Genomic DNA, 15,421 nt, shown 5'->3' with positions numbered 1-15,421 from the left:
ATAAAATGTTTCAAATATAGCTTGCATCCATCAAAATTAATACTTTTTTAAACTTTAAACAGCACTAAAACCAATGACAACTTTATTCTCAGTCGTTAGGCAAACGTTGCTGGCTTACCACTGCCTCGATCTGTTCGTTTGTCTGTGTTATTGTGTGACTTTGGTGTTAAAGATTAGTTCAGATTTACTGAAGTCACACAGTAGTACAAACAAACTAAGAGATCGAGGTAGTTGTAGGCCAGCAACCTCTGAGTCCTGCACGGTAAAATGACTGACTTTGGTAATCGAATCTGGATGAGTGAGAGAGACTTACATTCGGCTTGTATGACAGAGGTTTCCTGTTTTTAAAGGGTGTCTGATGACAAGGTCAAACAGTGAAAATTTTCTGAATATGACTGACAACTGATAAACGATATAATTTTTTTTTTAGGTTATTGTCCACAGCAGTACATTGCTTAGCTTTCTGCACCAGCACTCCTGCTGCTTCTCCAAACTGGCGCATTGCCCTCTACTGTACTGTAGGTAATATGCTGACTATGGAAAAGATTTTCATACAGTGCCTCTTCAACTAATCCAAACTGTCCATTTAATATTATCTATTTGATTGTAACAGTGAATATATATGGCTTTGAGAGTCCTGTCCTTGAACAAAAGTCTAACGAGATGTCATACTAACTCTGCAGGAACCTCAGCGCACTCATCAAAGGGCCATTTCAAGGGATTCAGTGCTCTCCAAGTCGTCTGGTGCAGATTCTCCTCCTTATTCGTCCCTCCTCTGCAGTACTAAAGATGGAGGTTCTACTGCCAGCAGTCCACGTGCTCCTTCCAGCCCCTCTTCATACACAGTGTCCATTGGCAGAAAAGATCCATCAGTCATACGTCAGTGTAGTCCTGGCCTCAACGGACAGCAGAAGCTCCAGGGAAGCCCTAATCACACCCTGAGACCAAGCCTGACATGTACCACGGGTCCAAAATCCAGGTTTTCAGACGTCAAATACAGAAAGACCTCACAGCCCCTCTGCCCACGACAGTCCCCTCACAGCAGATCAAGAGCAAACAAGCCTGAGAAGGAATTGGAAGAACACAAAAAAGCTGATAAGCTAGTGAAAAAGGAGAGAAAGGGTGAACTTCAAAAGACAAACAGAAAGGGTGACGAAAGAAAAAGGCGGAAGAAAAAAGAGGAAAAACGGATGGCTGAGAGGAAAAAGAAGAGGGACAAAGCAGCAAGAAGGGAACGAAAGTTAGGCTTGAAAAGTAAAGTCACAGAAAAGGAAATGTTTGCTTCCAGCTCCTCAGGAGAGGCCAAAATAGGTAAAATGGAGATTCCAACTCTGTCTCCAGAGAATCAAGGCCAGTCGCCACCCAAACACAAGCACAGGATGAGGAGTGAACGAGCAGAAAGGACACACCGGCCTCATTCTTGCTGCACTTCACCACAGTCATCCTCAAAATCGGAAAATCACAAAATGCCCAAGAAGAACAACAGTCTCCCAAAACATCCCATCAAGGAACAGGTAATGCAGTCTCTTCCCAGTCCAAACCAAACCAGAAAGAAACCCACCATCATCTCACCACAGTCAGAAGATGGACTCAAAGCAAAGCCCAGTGATACACTCCCCTCCCTTTTATGTAAAGCCTTAGCACCTCTCACAACAGCATGTTCTATTAGCTTAGAGCAGCCCATCCATGGTAAAGAAGGTGGGCAGGGAGGGCTTCTTAACGCCCCAGACCTCCAGCCTGTGGGCGTGATGGGAAACTTGCAGGAACTTGGGGACAACCTTGCGAATACTCCTCCTGTTCTCAGCTGGCAGGGCTCTCCGGTGTCAACTCTGGGAGAAGATGAGGAGGAGCTAGAAAAAGGAGTGATAAGTCGACCTGTACTCCAGCCCAGCCCCACCCAGTGCTTTTCTCCTCCACCTGTCGACAGCGAGAGCATTGATGATATGAATAATGAGCCTTGTGAAGATGCACTGGCCGATTATTCCAACGATGGCATGTCTGAAGTCTGTGATCTACCTTGTGCAATGGAACAAGACACTGAAGTAGAAAAGGAAGAAGAAGAGGACAGCAGTGGTAAAACTTCTGGCTCTCTTCTCCATGAACTTCGCCACCACAAAACAGGGTTAGATGATGTCTTCAAGAGCCTGGCCACCTTTCTCGGAGGCCAGAGGGTCGCATGTCGAGGCGGTCCATTTGGGGGGCCTCCTGCTGCCACAGTGAGAGGAGTGAAGTACTCCTCTTCTCTTGCGTTGGGGCCAGAGATCCAGTGTCATGAGCATCAGGATTTCTCCCTCAAATCGGATACCAATGCATCTTCCAAACCTGGCAATCAATCACCAACTCGCGCTACCTCAGACACACTTTTGAATCCCCACAGTCCGACTGATCTAATGGAGCCTGTCGCTGATGCACCAGCGCAGGAGAAGCAGGAAGAGATTGAGAATGACGTAAAAGAGAAATCAGAGGGTAAAGATACAGAGAGCCTCACTGAGAGAACAGAGTCTCTTCTGGACAGGTCACTGAGCACGAAGCTGAGGCCGACCACAACACATACAGCCTCTTTCACCAGCCTCATTACTGTGTCTACGAAGGACGAGAGAGGAAAGAGTGAGGAGACACAACACATAGGTACAGACAGAAAAAGAAAACACATGGATGACGATGGAGGAAGAGAGGGCAAGATCAAGACCAAGACAAAGACAGAGGAAAGCAGTGCCATCTTTCCCATAAACAAAGGAAATGAAGTAAGTGGTTTGGAAGAAAGGGATGTTTCATCTTCGGTGCTCATCATCTCCAGGAATTCACCCAGACCTCTGAAAGATAGTACGAAGTGCCAGACTCCTCAGGAAAATCAGACCCCGCATGGCAAAGACATCCAGAAAGAAAAAGTGGACACTGGGAGCACAGAGGGAAAAATACAAACAGAGAGGAAGAAGGAAGATGTCGATGAGTCAGAAAATATGATATCCTCAGCAGCTGAAAACACAAACACCAAGACCCCCAGCTCAGCTTCAGCCGTAACAATCAACACTTCCAAATTATGTGTGTCCACACCAGCAAGTAAACCTCCCTCCTCATTAGCTCCAGTTGATCCACTGAAACTGAAAGCATTGTCCATGGGCTTGTCTAAGGAACTGAAGATCCTCTTGATTAAAGTGGAGAGTGCTGGAAGACAAACATTCAACATATCTGAGATTGAGGAGCAAAGAATCCCACTTTCCGAGATCAGCATAGAAAACACAGCCGCTGAAGTGATCAGAGCCTGCAAGTGAGTACTCTGACAAAGTCCAGCTTTTATATCTATGTTGTTCCTCTTGATTCATTTTGTATGTGTCTGTCTGTCATCTTTTTCCAGGGGGACAAGCGTGAAAGGGAAATTCAAGGAGTCATTCCTGCTTCCTGCCTTCTCTGTTAAACCAAGCTTTGCCATTGAGATCCCCATTCCTCGAGAGAAGCTGAACCCTCCAACACCAAGCATCTATGTTAGTCCACACAGATAAGTATAGTCGAAATGGCCCAGCCCAACAAGTAATATCATGAAGTACTGAATCCTAAAAGCATGTTTTTAGCAATGCCAGTATGGTTCTAGAGATGCCGATGTCGGCCTGTAGGCAGGTCCGTCAGTCGGTTTACTGCTTAAAACTGAAATATCTCAAAGTGTGTGATGGACCAGCACAAAATTTTCCAACATTTTGTTCTCCGTCTGATTTGCAGTAACTTTGACGATACTTTAACTTTGCATCCACAGCCAAAATTTTGATCAGTCCGATACAGCATTTCCCAAATTTAAGGACACAACCCAAAATGGGTCATGGTCCCATTTACACTGGGTCTTCGCAGAGTAAAATTCACACTGTATTTCCTTAAATAATGACAGGCCACACAGAATGATAGACAGAGAGCAGCGCCCAGCAAAGTCAGCCCTTTGATGCTATTCAACAGAGAGGACTTCAATTCTAAAATACAGTAGCAAAATAGAGCTAGAGTCAAGAAATGTAACAGCCACCTCACTAATGGTTAAGACTATAAACTAGCACAAAGATGACCATTAAGATATCAACATAACTTACCATGTTCTGAACAGACACACAAGTATAAGCGAAAAGTAACAGTTGCCATTTGAAACATAAAAAAGGTAAAGGTAACTACACAAACTACTCAGCCCAGGACTAGGCATGATGGGGAATGTGGGTCATGACTTAACAGCAAATTCTAATGAAATGAATACATTTCATATATATTTTGAAGTCATGGTTTGATATGTTCTTCATAAAGAGTTTATAAATACAGATGTTATGGCAAATCATGATGTATTTTTTGTAATTTTGTGCCCCTGGAAGATACCAAATTTATTTTTTGTTTCTCAAGCTGAAAAAGTTTGGGAACCTCTGGGCCCCGTTTTAGAAAACAGGCCTGACTTAAAGGAAACACACTGTTTCATTTCCTCATTCATACAGTCATGTTAATGTGTTCCAATATGCACTTTGATATTATAAAATCAATATCGACTTCATAATACTTTGACTAAATACTCCCAAAACTAATAATGATCCCGTCAGCGTTAGTTGTGCTTTGTGTTTAGTGGTAATGGTGAACGTGGTCAACACATTTATAACATTAGCATGCTAGCATGGTCATTAGGACTGTGTTAGCATACATTTAGCTCAAAGAACCTCTAGGTTCCAGCTCACAGAGCCCACTGCATGGCTTTAAACTCTTAGTCTTGTTCTTACACTGTATGAATGAGAGGCTACAAATCACCAGCATAATTCCACTGAATTACATGAAATCACTTGAATTATTTTTTGGAAGGTTGGATCGATAGCAGCAGAGAGAGCTGCCTTATCGTACCTTGTTTTATGACATCTCCAGGTTTCCAGTCTACTGTCAGTATTTTTCACTTGTTTTCAAGATTCTGTTTCAATTCATTCATTTCCCTCATTCAAATGTTCGTACTCACCCTGTGTTTCTTCCTGCAGTTGGAAAGCAAGAGGGACGCCTTCTCCCCAGTTCTGCTCCAGTTCTGCACTGATCCCAAAAATGCCGTTACTGTCATCAGAGGACTTGCTGGCTCTCTCCGCCTTAGTAAGTTTATCCACCATTGTCATCTCATCTCATTTATCCCACTTCATTGACTCTATTTAGCCCAACAGAATTTATCAAATTCCATTCATTTACTCTAAATGAGTTTTTGGTGATTAGCAAGACATTTCCATTAATTAGGGCCTTTTGTTTTGTGAAGACTGGAAGAGGAGCAGGGGAAAAGAAAGAAAAAGGAAGGAGGCATTGATTATGTAGATATAAATGTAGCATATCATAAAACTGTGCAGTTTATTTTAGCTGTAGTTGACATTTTACTCAGCGTTGTAGAAGTTTGATCATTTTGGATCATTTCTATAATGAAAGTGCTGTCTTTGGGCTCTCTAGTTCTGCAACCATATGTAAATACAGTCTTGAAAACTATCTATACTGCTACCACTATCTAGAACCAACGTGCCAATAGAACAGCAGCTGCATGTCACAGTCACATACAGTCACAGTTCTTTAAGATTTGAATGCTATTTGAATGCAGACCATGTTTGCTCAACCATAAGGTGATGCAAGGCTACTGGAAAGCTGGACGTTGCTTTTAAAGCATTTACATATTTTAGTGTGTGTATTTTACAATCTTCCTGCACAGATAAACTAATGTAACTTCTATTCCCACTCCCTTCTACTCTCTGTCCTGCTGTGTGAGCCATAAAATAAAGCAATTAATGCAACATAACTGGGATAACAACCATTTCTGAGTTGTGTAAAATCCCATTTCGATGAGAAATCTAAAATTAAAAAGTAATCCAAAATGCTGATAATCATCCCTGCTCTCTGCTCTCTTTTCCCTATGTGAGACCTTGGTCTGTTCTCCACCAAATCTCTGGTGGAAGCCAACGCGGAGCACGCTGTGGAAGTGAGGACTCAGGTCCAGCAGCCCGCTGATGAGAACTGGGATTCCAGCGGTTCAGCACAGACGTGGCCATGCGAAAGCAGCCGCTCACACACCACCATTGCCAAATACGCCCAGTACCAGGCTTCCAGCTTCCAGGAGAGCCTGCAGGTAGACATTCTCCCTCATGGCAAACACATGCACACACACACACATACACAAATGCTTTAATGTTAAGAGGATAAGGATATAATTAAAAGCATTGTTAATTCTATTTCAACTCTCATCCAAATTGATTCAAAAAACAGAAATTCTTCGGGCCTCATTCAAGAACCACTCGTACAAAGATATTTATTCTTAAGAAGCATGTGAGAGCTATTTGAGAGAATTTGTGGCATTCACTGTTGCCAGTTTTCTCATATTCCTTTTCTCCTTGGTGTGAATGAACTTGTAAGTCATGTGTAGATATTCTGCTTTTCTTCCAGGACAAAAACGCTGAAAACATAACATCTTCATCTGAATTTATGTGGAGTTAAAATGTGATGCTGAAATGAACTAAAGTGTAATTTAAAACGATGACGGGCTTAATGGAAATTAATATTCTAGTGTCACTATTGCTTACCAGTTTACTTAAAGGTTTTCTAGATTTTATTACTTTAATTTGAATTCAATTAATTTATTTCAGCTCAGTTGTTTGAAAAATTCCACTCCAGCAGCTGCTTCTGGCTGTTTATGCAGGTCTCTGTCCAGCATCATCCCCTGTTGGACCCAACAGTGTAGCATCAACTACTTCTTTTAACTCTTTGGTAAGGTTTTTATGAATGAAACCCATAAATGGAGCTTAAAAGGTAGTCTTATATGACCAATTTAGAGTTCTTGATTATGTTAAGGATCAAATATCATCAACAAGCATCTCCTTATAAACTGGTGACATTCGTCTGAATCACTGTTTACATGCACACAATATTCTGAGTTTTGCCCTTATTCTGAAAAAGACAATATTCCTACTCAGCTGTTTACATGCCTAATGAAAATTAATATTCCTCTAATATTCCTGATTACATGCAGCTGTGCATGCTCTTATTACAGACTCTTCTTTCCGTTTTGACAGTGTGAACTCAGACCTTCTTTCATTCATTTATTCACCTTCTTGAAATGTCAGGATTGCAGCGTTTGTACAGATCCAGACACATGTTGATATCAAAAATTTAAAAGTAGGTGTGTTTCTATCCCTGGCCATAACTTTTGTGCATGTATCTCTACTCCAGTCTGGCCAACTGTTGACTAGTTGTTTTTCTTTTACCATACAGAGCAGAAAAGGTTGTGTGTCCCAAACTGCTATAAAAACCCCAAGTGAGATGCATACTCTGGATTTTCTGTTTACATGTTCAAAGAATGCTTCTAAAACCAGGATAATACCAGCATATCTCACATGTCTTGATCAGAATATGCTCCAATCAGAATAAGGCCTAATTCAGAATATCCAACAGGAATATGCTGTTTACATGACCTGTATGAAATTTAGAATATTTCCATATTCTGAATTTGAGTGGAAAACTGGTTTGCATGTAAATGTTGCCGCTGAAACAAATGATTTATGACAAGTTTGTTCAGTTGAGAAAGTTTGGTGAATCGAACTAGGAGTGCTCACAGAAAAGAGAGGTTTAAGATAAGATTACAACAGTGTTTTTTCATGAGGCCCATTATTCATCAAGAAGAGTACCAAAGAATAAGTATAATATATGAGTTCATATCAGATCTGATGTATAATACTTGAGCTCTCCATTGATTTCAACAAGTTGTTTTTGATGCTGCAGCAATAGAGAAGAAGAGAATGGCACAGTGGTAAATATTACAAAAGCACATGTAGCCCGATGTACTTTTACCATAGTGAAACGAGGTAATATTTCAGAACTGTACTGTATGCTCGTACCACTACTGCAGTACAGTACAGTTACTATGATCAACACATGACACCCACCCCAGACACAGCTTGTTCACACTGCTGCTATCTGATATGATATGAGTATCTGCTGCTATATACCCAGAGTACAGAGCAGCTTCTTTGTTTTATTTTTATTTCTAGGGCTTATTATTTTATTAAATCAACCTTGTGCCTTGTATATATTTTGCCATAATTAGTTCAGCCCTGTGTACCACAGTGATCCATTACTGAACATTCCTCCCATAATCCTGCTCATTTCGAGCAATTTCCAAAGTAAGCATGCAAGCGAGTTTTTATTCATCGTCAGCTGTTACAAGTGTCTGGACTCATGAAATGCACACATGTTAGCTAAATGATGATCTATTTCACATAATCTTTGTACAGGACTAACCCCGAAAGTGAACTGTGTAATGATGCATCCATTTTTAGCTGCTGGCCAACCTGTCAGCTAAGCTCATGTAGATGTGTTACAGGAGGAGAAGGAGAGCGAGAATGAAGAGGAAGGAGAACAGGCCAAATCCTCGGACCCATCAGCCACCACAAATTCTGGGCTGACACCAGCCAACAGTAAAACTGCTCCTGTCTCCAACAAAGGCCAATCTGTTAACACAATTGGTGCACTCAGGTTAGTACAAAAACTGTGATCTACTGGCTTAAATATTTCACTGTCTGTCTATGTTGACAACACTCAGCTCAGAGTTTTGTTCTCCTCCACAGCTCTGAGCAGAAATCAGTGGGAAAGATCATTAAATTTGGGACCAATATTGATCTCTCTGAACCTAAAAGGTGAGGTTATGTTATTAAAAAAAAATCCTTCCAACTCTCGCTGTGCTCACTGAGGCTCCTTGTCATTTCACATTACATCACATTTTGTTTATAAGGTGGAAGCCCCAGCTGCAGGAGCTGCTGAAGCTGCCAGCTTTTATGCGAGTGGAGTCCAGCAACAACATGCTCAGTCACGTTGGTCACACCATCCTGGGCATGAACACTGTGCAGCTGTACATGAAGGTGCCAGGCAGCCGCACGCCAGGTCAGTGTGTGTCTGACTACACTATGAGACTTAAGTGATCCTGATTTTAGAAGTGCTGAAGTAAGAAGAACGTTTTTTTCATCAGGTCATCAAGAGAACAACAATTTCTGCTCAGTCAACATCAACATCGGGCCAGGGGACTGTGAGTGGTTTGCTGTCCACGAACACTACTGGGAGGCTATCAACAAATTCTGTGAGAAGTGAGTGAAGACACTGATTTGACGTCCTTTGACAACGTTCATTTTTATGTCCTAAATATGTTTTAAATGGGGGTGGGTCTTAAGGAATTGCATGAAGGGAAAGTTTTGAAAATCACCAGAGTGTGATCCTAGCAGGAAAGTGGGAGAGAGTGGGGGGATGACATGCAGTAAAGGGCTGAGTCAAACCCACGGCGGCAGCAGAGGACTCACAGCCTCAGTACATGGGGTGAATGCTCTATCGGCTGCTTCCAAGAATAATTTAAATCAACAGTCTATATCAGTATACTTGTATAAAAGCTGATATAAATGGGCACTAATCCATATATACATTTGCTCTAATTGACATAAATATAAAACAAAATATTGAAATATTAAAGTAGCACTTTTTTATTACTTTCAAAATATTCATGACTGCCAGATTGGCACTAATCAACATAAATCTTGGTATGATGAGCATAAACTTGCGAGAAAATTAACCCACTCAGTAATTTTGACCCACTTATGCATCTTTTGTACATTCCTTGTACTGCATCCAACTCCATGTCTCATATAAAACACGGTTTCTGGTAGATTATGGACAGCACCGAACTCTGTGTGAGGACATCAGACAAGAAGACATACATAAATCATTTTTTTTACATGGGCAGCAATGGGAAATCACCAATTTCAGTATTTTTCAAGTCTTAAGACTTGATATGTTATAAATGACATATTAATGAGACTCAAACAGGTGAAAGAGTTTCTGTTCCAATTTGTGTGGGGCCACGTCGTATAATGTCTGGACACACAACTGCTGTGGCAAGAAGCTGCATGAATGTGATTTATTACTTTCCTCAGGCATGGAGTAGACTACCTTACGGGGTCCTGGTGGCCAGTCCTGGAAGACCTCTACAGCTCCAACATTCCTGTGTACCGCTTCATTCAGAGGCCGGGAGACCTGGTGTGGATCAATGCAGGGACCGTACACTGGGTCCAGGCAGTGGGCTGGTGCAACAACATCGCCTGGAACGTGGGACCACTCAACTGTAAGTTACAAGGAGGACCACAATAGAATAGTAGCAGCTTAAAGGGATAGTTCAGATTACTTGTAGGGTTGTATAACGAACTTGTCAATAGTGTATTACAGACAGGAGATGCTGGTAGGTCCACCCCTAGTTTGGAGAAGCAGAGATGAGCACCAGCACTAATAAGCATTGAACTGAACAGAGTCGGCACAAAAGGTGTCTTAGCCACTTAAAAAGGCCCATCCTAAAAAATCAATATAAGTTTAAATGTATGCTATATTTAGAATATTTTCACTGCTTTACTTGGCCGTCAGATGGCCTTTTTTGACCAGTAACTTGGTTAGTTTGGAGAGGGTGATATTTGGCCTCTGTAACGGCAGCTTCCCATTAGAAAAGCCTGTCTGACGGCAAAGTAAAGCAGTGAAAATATTTTAAATATAATGTACATTGGCTAAAACACCTTTTTTGTGACTCTGCCCACAGCTGTTCATTGCTTCATTGCTTAGCTTCCATGCTGGTACACCTTTCTGCTTCTCCAAACTGGTCACCAGCCATCTACTGTAGGTTATATACTGACTATCAATAAGTACCTCATACAACCCCACTTCCAATAATCTAAATTATCCCTTTAAAACTTGCAAGTCAGGTGTTGGTCTCATATTACAAATAAAATATGCTATTTAATTAACTGCTTACTTTCAGCTTCACGATGGTTTATGTTTTTTTGCTCTCCCAGCATACCAATATCAACTCGCCCTGGAGCGCTTCGAGTGGAATGAGGTGAAGAAGGTTAAGTCAATTGTTCCCATGATCCATGTTTCCTGGAATGTGGCTCGCACCATCAAGATCAGCGACCAAGATACCTTCAAGATGATCAAGTAAGATGCTTTTTTCTGCATATCTGTGAGTGTGTTTGTTTACAGTTTTCACTATGTTCTCCTCTTTGTCCCTCAGATACTGCCTGATGCAGTCCATCAAGCACATCCAGATTCTCAGACAGCAGCTGGTGGCTGCAGGGAAGAAGATCTGTTACCAGAGCCGTGTGAAGGACGAGCCAGCCTACTACTGCAACGAGTGTGACGTGAGTCCTCCGGCCTGCTTGTGTATGTCTTGCAGATTCATTGCAAACGCAATATGAAACGACAGTAACTGTGTGTGTGCAGGTGGAGGTATTTAACCTGCTATTTGTGACCAGCGAGAACAGCAGTAAGAAGAGCTACGTGGTGCACTGTGAGGACTGTGCCCGAGCTAAGAGCCCGTCACTGGCAGGAGTAGTCGTGCTGGAACAGTATCGGATAGAGGAGCTGATGAAAACCTATGACAGCTTCACGCTGGTAGGTCTCACTTTCTAATCTTATATGCTAACAGTGTTGGCAGAGAGGTTGTGACTTTGAGAAAGGTTCTGAGGATAAATCAGGTATGAGGTAGGGCTGCAATCAATGATTATTTTCAGTATTGCTTAATCTGATTATTTTAATGATTATTTGTTTAGAGAAAAAAAACAAGATCAAAATTGAAATTGTAAAAAATGCTAATCACAATTTCCCAGAGCTCAGTGTGACATGCTCAGACTTCTTTTATCCAACCAACAGTCCAAAACCCAAAGATTCTTCATTCACTATCATAAATAACAAAGAAAAGCAGGAAATCCTTAACAACTAATTTCCTTTCAATTGGCTAATTGATAAGTTTACTAATCATTTCAGGTCAAGTACGAACAGGAGTCCATATTGCTTCATCCAAATAATATTGTCATTCTTTTATTGTACAAAGGTACAGGGCTGTGTTACAAATCACATATCAAACACCAAAACCTTGAACTCATCATGCAGATGAGTTCAGGCACATTGATTTAGCATGTTTTAGTCATTCTCTGTAGTTTGTTTTTGTTTTACATTAATCTTTACCATGGACACCATATAATTTAGACTGATTTCCTCCCCTCCAGTCATCCATTGGCGCAATTTATCTTAGAAAATCAGCTTTAGGAGTTTTTAAGTTTGCCTTTCCTTGCGATTAGTGATCCATTAGAGTGAATACTTGTGTTTATTTGTTGTCCCACTTTATGTACTTTGCGACTGCTTTGAGCAGGAACTGTTTTAAAAATTCTGCTTTGTTGGTGCAGAGAATGAAAGTCCAAAACAAACACAGCTGCTCTGTCAAAAAGCAGGAATACAAACTAACTTTCAGTTTAATTTAGTGTAATGTCTGTCCAGAGCAAATTTAATGGAGGCTTTGCTCCTTCAGATGATGTGTATTAAAAGGTGATTCTGGCATTTGTAAACCTGAGCCCAAGTTTTACATTTACATAATAAACAAACCAAAGTAACATAATAACATCAACTAATGAATCAAGGCAGTAGTAGACCAGCAACTCTCATGTTTTGCAGGATAAAAATTAATGTTTTTGTCAGTTTAGTGGCTTTGAACAAGGCTGTTTCTCACTCTGACAAACAGGTCTCTCCTTTTCATGATGTTGTCAGACACTTATAATAACAATGTCTGTGGCAAAAACAAGCTCTTTTAGTGGACGTACTTTGATGGGCACATTTGCCCCCTCGGCTTGTGATGCAGCCACTACAGCCCATTTTGCACCTGCCGGGAGCAGGTTTAAAAATACAGGAATTTCCCTTTAACATTGTTGAACACGCAAAACCCCAGTGTGCCTCCTCCATGTGTGATCTCAACAGTATGTATCATCCATTCTGACACTAGTTATTGTATCAGCTTAAGTATTGTGTGGCAAAGAGAAGATTTTTGGGTGATATGTTGAGCTTGTTAAATTAATTTAAAGGGAGGAAGGAATGTTTAACACAAAATAAAATCAGTACAAACAATATTTCACAAAAAAATACAGATAATATACAAATCATAATCAGCAATTTGAAGATCCGTTGGTTAAATTGTTTTCTAATTGTTGATTGGTTTCTAGTTTTTCCAAATCATAACTTCTTGTGCAGACACACACACACCCTCAGCTTTTCGAAGTGGTCAGCTGAGCTCTGTCTCCCCCTGTTTTTCTCCCCTTCAGGCTCCACCACCCTTCTCAAAGTGACGACTCCTCCCTGGTGTCTTTCAGCCATAACCAAAACTCTAATGGCAGCACAACTGTTGTCTTCAAGGCAATCTATTCCTGAACAACACTCTCTGAATCAGCCAATCACGTTTACTCAGTATTGTTTACATCACACAATAAGGTATGGATACTCAGCCAATTCAACTATAGCTCACGGTCTTCCCCATACCAGCTGCTGATTGGACGTGTGTTTTGAAATAGAATGACTAGACTGGTACTTCTCATGAAAAGCATTTTTCAGATGTGTACAAAAAAAAAATGTGAGCACTGCTAGCACTGAAAATCAGGTTATATGTTCAACGGACACTGCTGTGATTCAAAAGCGTCAAGTAGCCGGTTCTGTGTATTAATTCAGGTACTTTTATGCAAATTCAGTAGAACTTTTTTACACCAATCTAGTTATTCTATATGTCCATGAATTTGCTGTGATTCTGTTGTACCAGCAGGGGAATGGCTTCACAGGAGAAGTAGCTGATTGTCGCATTTTGGCATCGTATTGGTTCCTGTTTTTGTTTTGGTATTCAGGTAAACTCTGACATTTGTAATTCCTGTCTGTATACTCTTCGAGGTGCTATTCCAATCTTATTTATTCTCGTTAGATACTTAAAAAGTTTTACCAGCCTAGAAGTACACCACATTGGCCTTGCGAACTGTATTTAGAGGAGAGGTAATTAGAAAACACCCACAAATAAGGTTTTATGTAAGTATAAAAAAAACTGAGTCAAAATCTTTGAGTTTCTCTAAAATACGGGTTTACTAGAAGACTAATATGGTTTCACTCTTAGTTGGAAGTCAAGTATGTAGATGGAAAAAAAATCAGTTTTTTATTTTCCAGCTAAGTTCAGCTAAATAGTTGATGTTGATGTGATTTCTTTGATACACCCAGAAAACAGACACAATGTCGTTTTTATTTTTGGAAAGGGAAAACAATCCCAGTTTTATACCTCTTTTTGTTGCTATGTTCTTGTTTCTAGATGACAGAGAAAATAAATAATTGTAAATTGTGAATGAATTTATGGGATACTCAGTGGTGTGCATAGACAGGCTACAGAGGGAGGGGGGGAGAGTTGCCATTGATGTTTGTGTCAGTGAAGTGCCCATTTCAGTCTGAAAAAAGTCCAAAGAGACACACAATCATAATCCTGTAATGCAAAAGCCAATGAGGCCAAACAGATGAGCAGACTGAACGGCACGTCAGTGTTTCCAACATCCGTCCTGATGAGGCTCAGCTCCATGCACTGCCAGGGGGTTTAATATACTGTATTTCCAGTTTAATATGTTCAAGAGCACATGATTTATGACAAGAAAAGAAAAGCCCAGTCATCTTTTTTTCCCCTCAAAATAAAAGGACTCATCTTGTTGAGGCTAGACCATCCTTTGTGCTTAAATGTTGTCATGATGCACAGGCGTTCCTACAGCTTTAGAGTAGAGCCGGACTGAGAGTAGATTTGTGAGGCTGATATTGATAGTATTATTTGAGAGACATTTTACAGTGTGGAAATCAACTTTGTCAGTACTTTTTGGTGCATAATCTCTGGAGACAATGGATCTCATGCAAGAACCACTCACACTTACAGATTACTTCTTGAGTATTTTGTGGAAGTGATTTAGGAGAACTTGCATCATCACCAATTTTCTTGTATTTTGAATTTTCATATTGGCTAGAGCACAATTTTCTGTCAAGTCCTGTGCAATAAGTCTGCCACTGTTAGGTTATACAAAAAAAATCACTAATAACTGTATATTTGATTACTTGGAAGAAATTTTGGTTTGAAAATCCTATATAAATTACAATTCATAATTATGTTGACATTATCGAGTTTGACTCTGCATTGAAAATTCTAATATAGTTCAAAATGTACTCATATAGCCTAATGATATTATCACTATTTAAATATCACCGTTACTGCCAGGCGTATCGACCGTATCCTCACATGCAGGTTTAAGCAAGTCCCTGTCCAGGGGAACGTCCTCTGCTGCAATGCCTGACAGTTCTTTTTTTGAAGATATCAAACCATTTCTTTATTTCCTTGGCAGTACAGCCCTCAGGTAACACAGAATTAACAGCACTTGTCATTTGTACCCCATTCCTCGGCCTATCAGGTCCCTTAATTTCACTGCAGACGGTGTTAAAAAGATCGACTTTCCTTTATGGATCTCTTCAAACTCCAAACACAAAAAGTTCTTCTCTTATCCTTTTTTGCCGTTGTCATGGATGAATACTTCCTAACATAAATGGCAGT

General features: G+C 40.6%; 1 protein-coding gene across 1 annotated transcript in view; it reads left to right on the top strand.

Annotated features, from left to right (window-relative positions):
• Window positions 1-15,421, top strand: part of LOC146318738 (uncharacterized) — a 29,449-nt gene extending 14,028 nt beyond the window's left edge. Inside the window, exons 10-22 of the mRNA XM_084730854.1 lie at window positions 684-3,268; window positions 3,356-3,482; window positions 4,980-5,085; window positions 5,889-6,094; window positions 8,342-8,493; window positions 8,586-8,654; window positions 8,750-8,898; window positions 8,984-9,098; window positions 9,936-10,123; window positions 10,839-10,980; window positions 11,057-11,183; window positions 11,266-11,436; window positions 13,134-15,421. Of these exons, the coding sequence (XP_084586980.1) occupies window positions 684-3,268; window positions 3,356-3,482; window positions 4,980-5,085; window positions 5,889-6,094; window positions 8,342-8,493; window positions 8,586-8,654; window positions 8,750-8,898; window positions 8,984-9,098; window positions 9,936-10,123; window positions 10,839-10,980; window positions 11,057-11,183; window positions 11,266-11,436; window positions 13,134-13,157 (4,161 nt within the window). The 3' untranslated portion in view covers window positions 13,158-15,421. The remainder of the gene's footprint in view (window positions 1-683; window positions 3,269-3,355; window positions 3,483-4,979; window positions 5,086-5,888; window positions 6,095-8,341; window positions 8,494-8,585; window positions 8,655-8,749; window positions 8,899-8,983; window positions 9,099-9,935; window positions 10,124-10,838; window positions 10,981-11,056; window positions 11,184-11,265; window positions 11,437-13,133) is intronic.

Source organism: Lutjanus erythropterus, chromosome 11 (assembly GCF_056507025.1).
Source record: "Lutjanus erythropterus isolate fLutEry1 chromosome 11, fLutEry1.hap2, whole genome shotgun sequence".
Taxonomy (NCBI): Eukaryota; Metazoa; Chordata; class Actinopteri; order Lutjaniformes; family Lutjanidae; genus Lutjanus; species Lutjanus erythropterus.
Note: the sequence above shows the minus strand (reverse complement) of the source record. Positions and strands in the feature narration are given on the sequence as shown.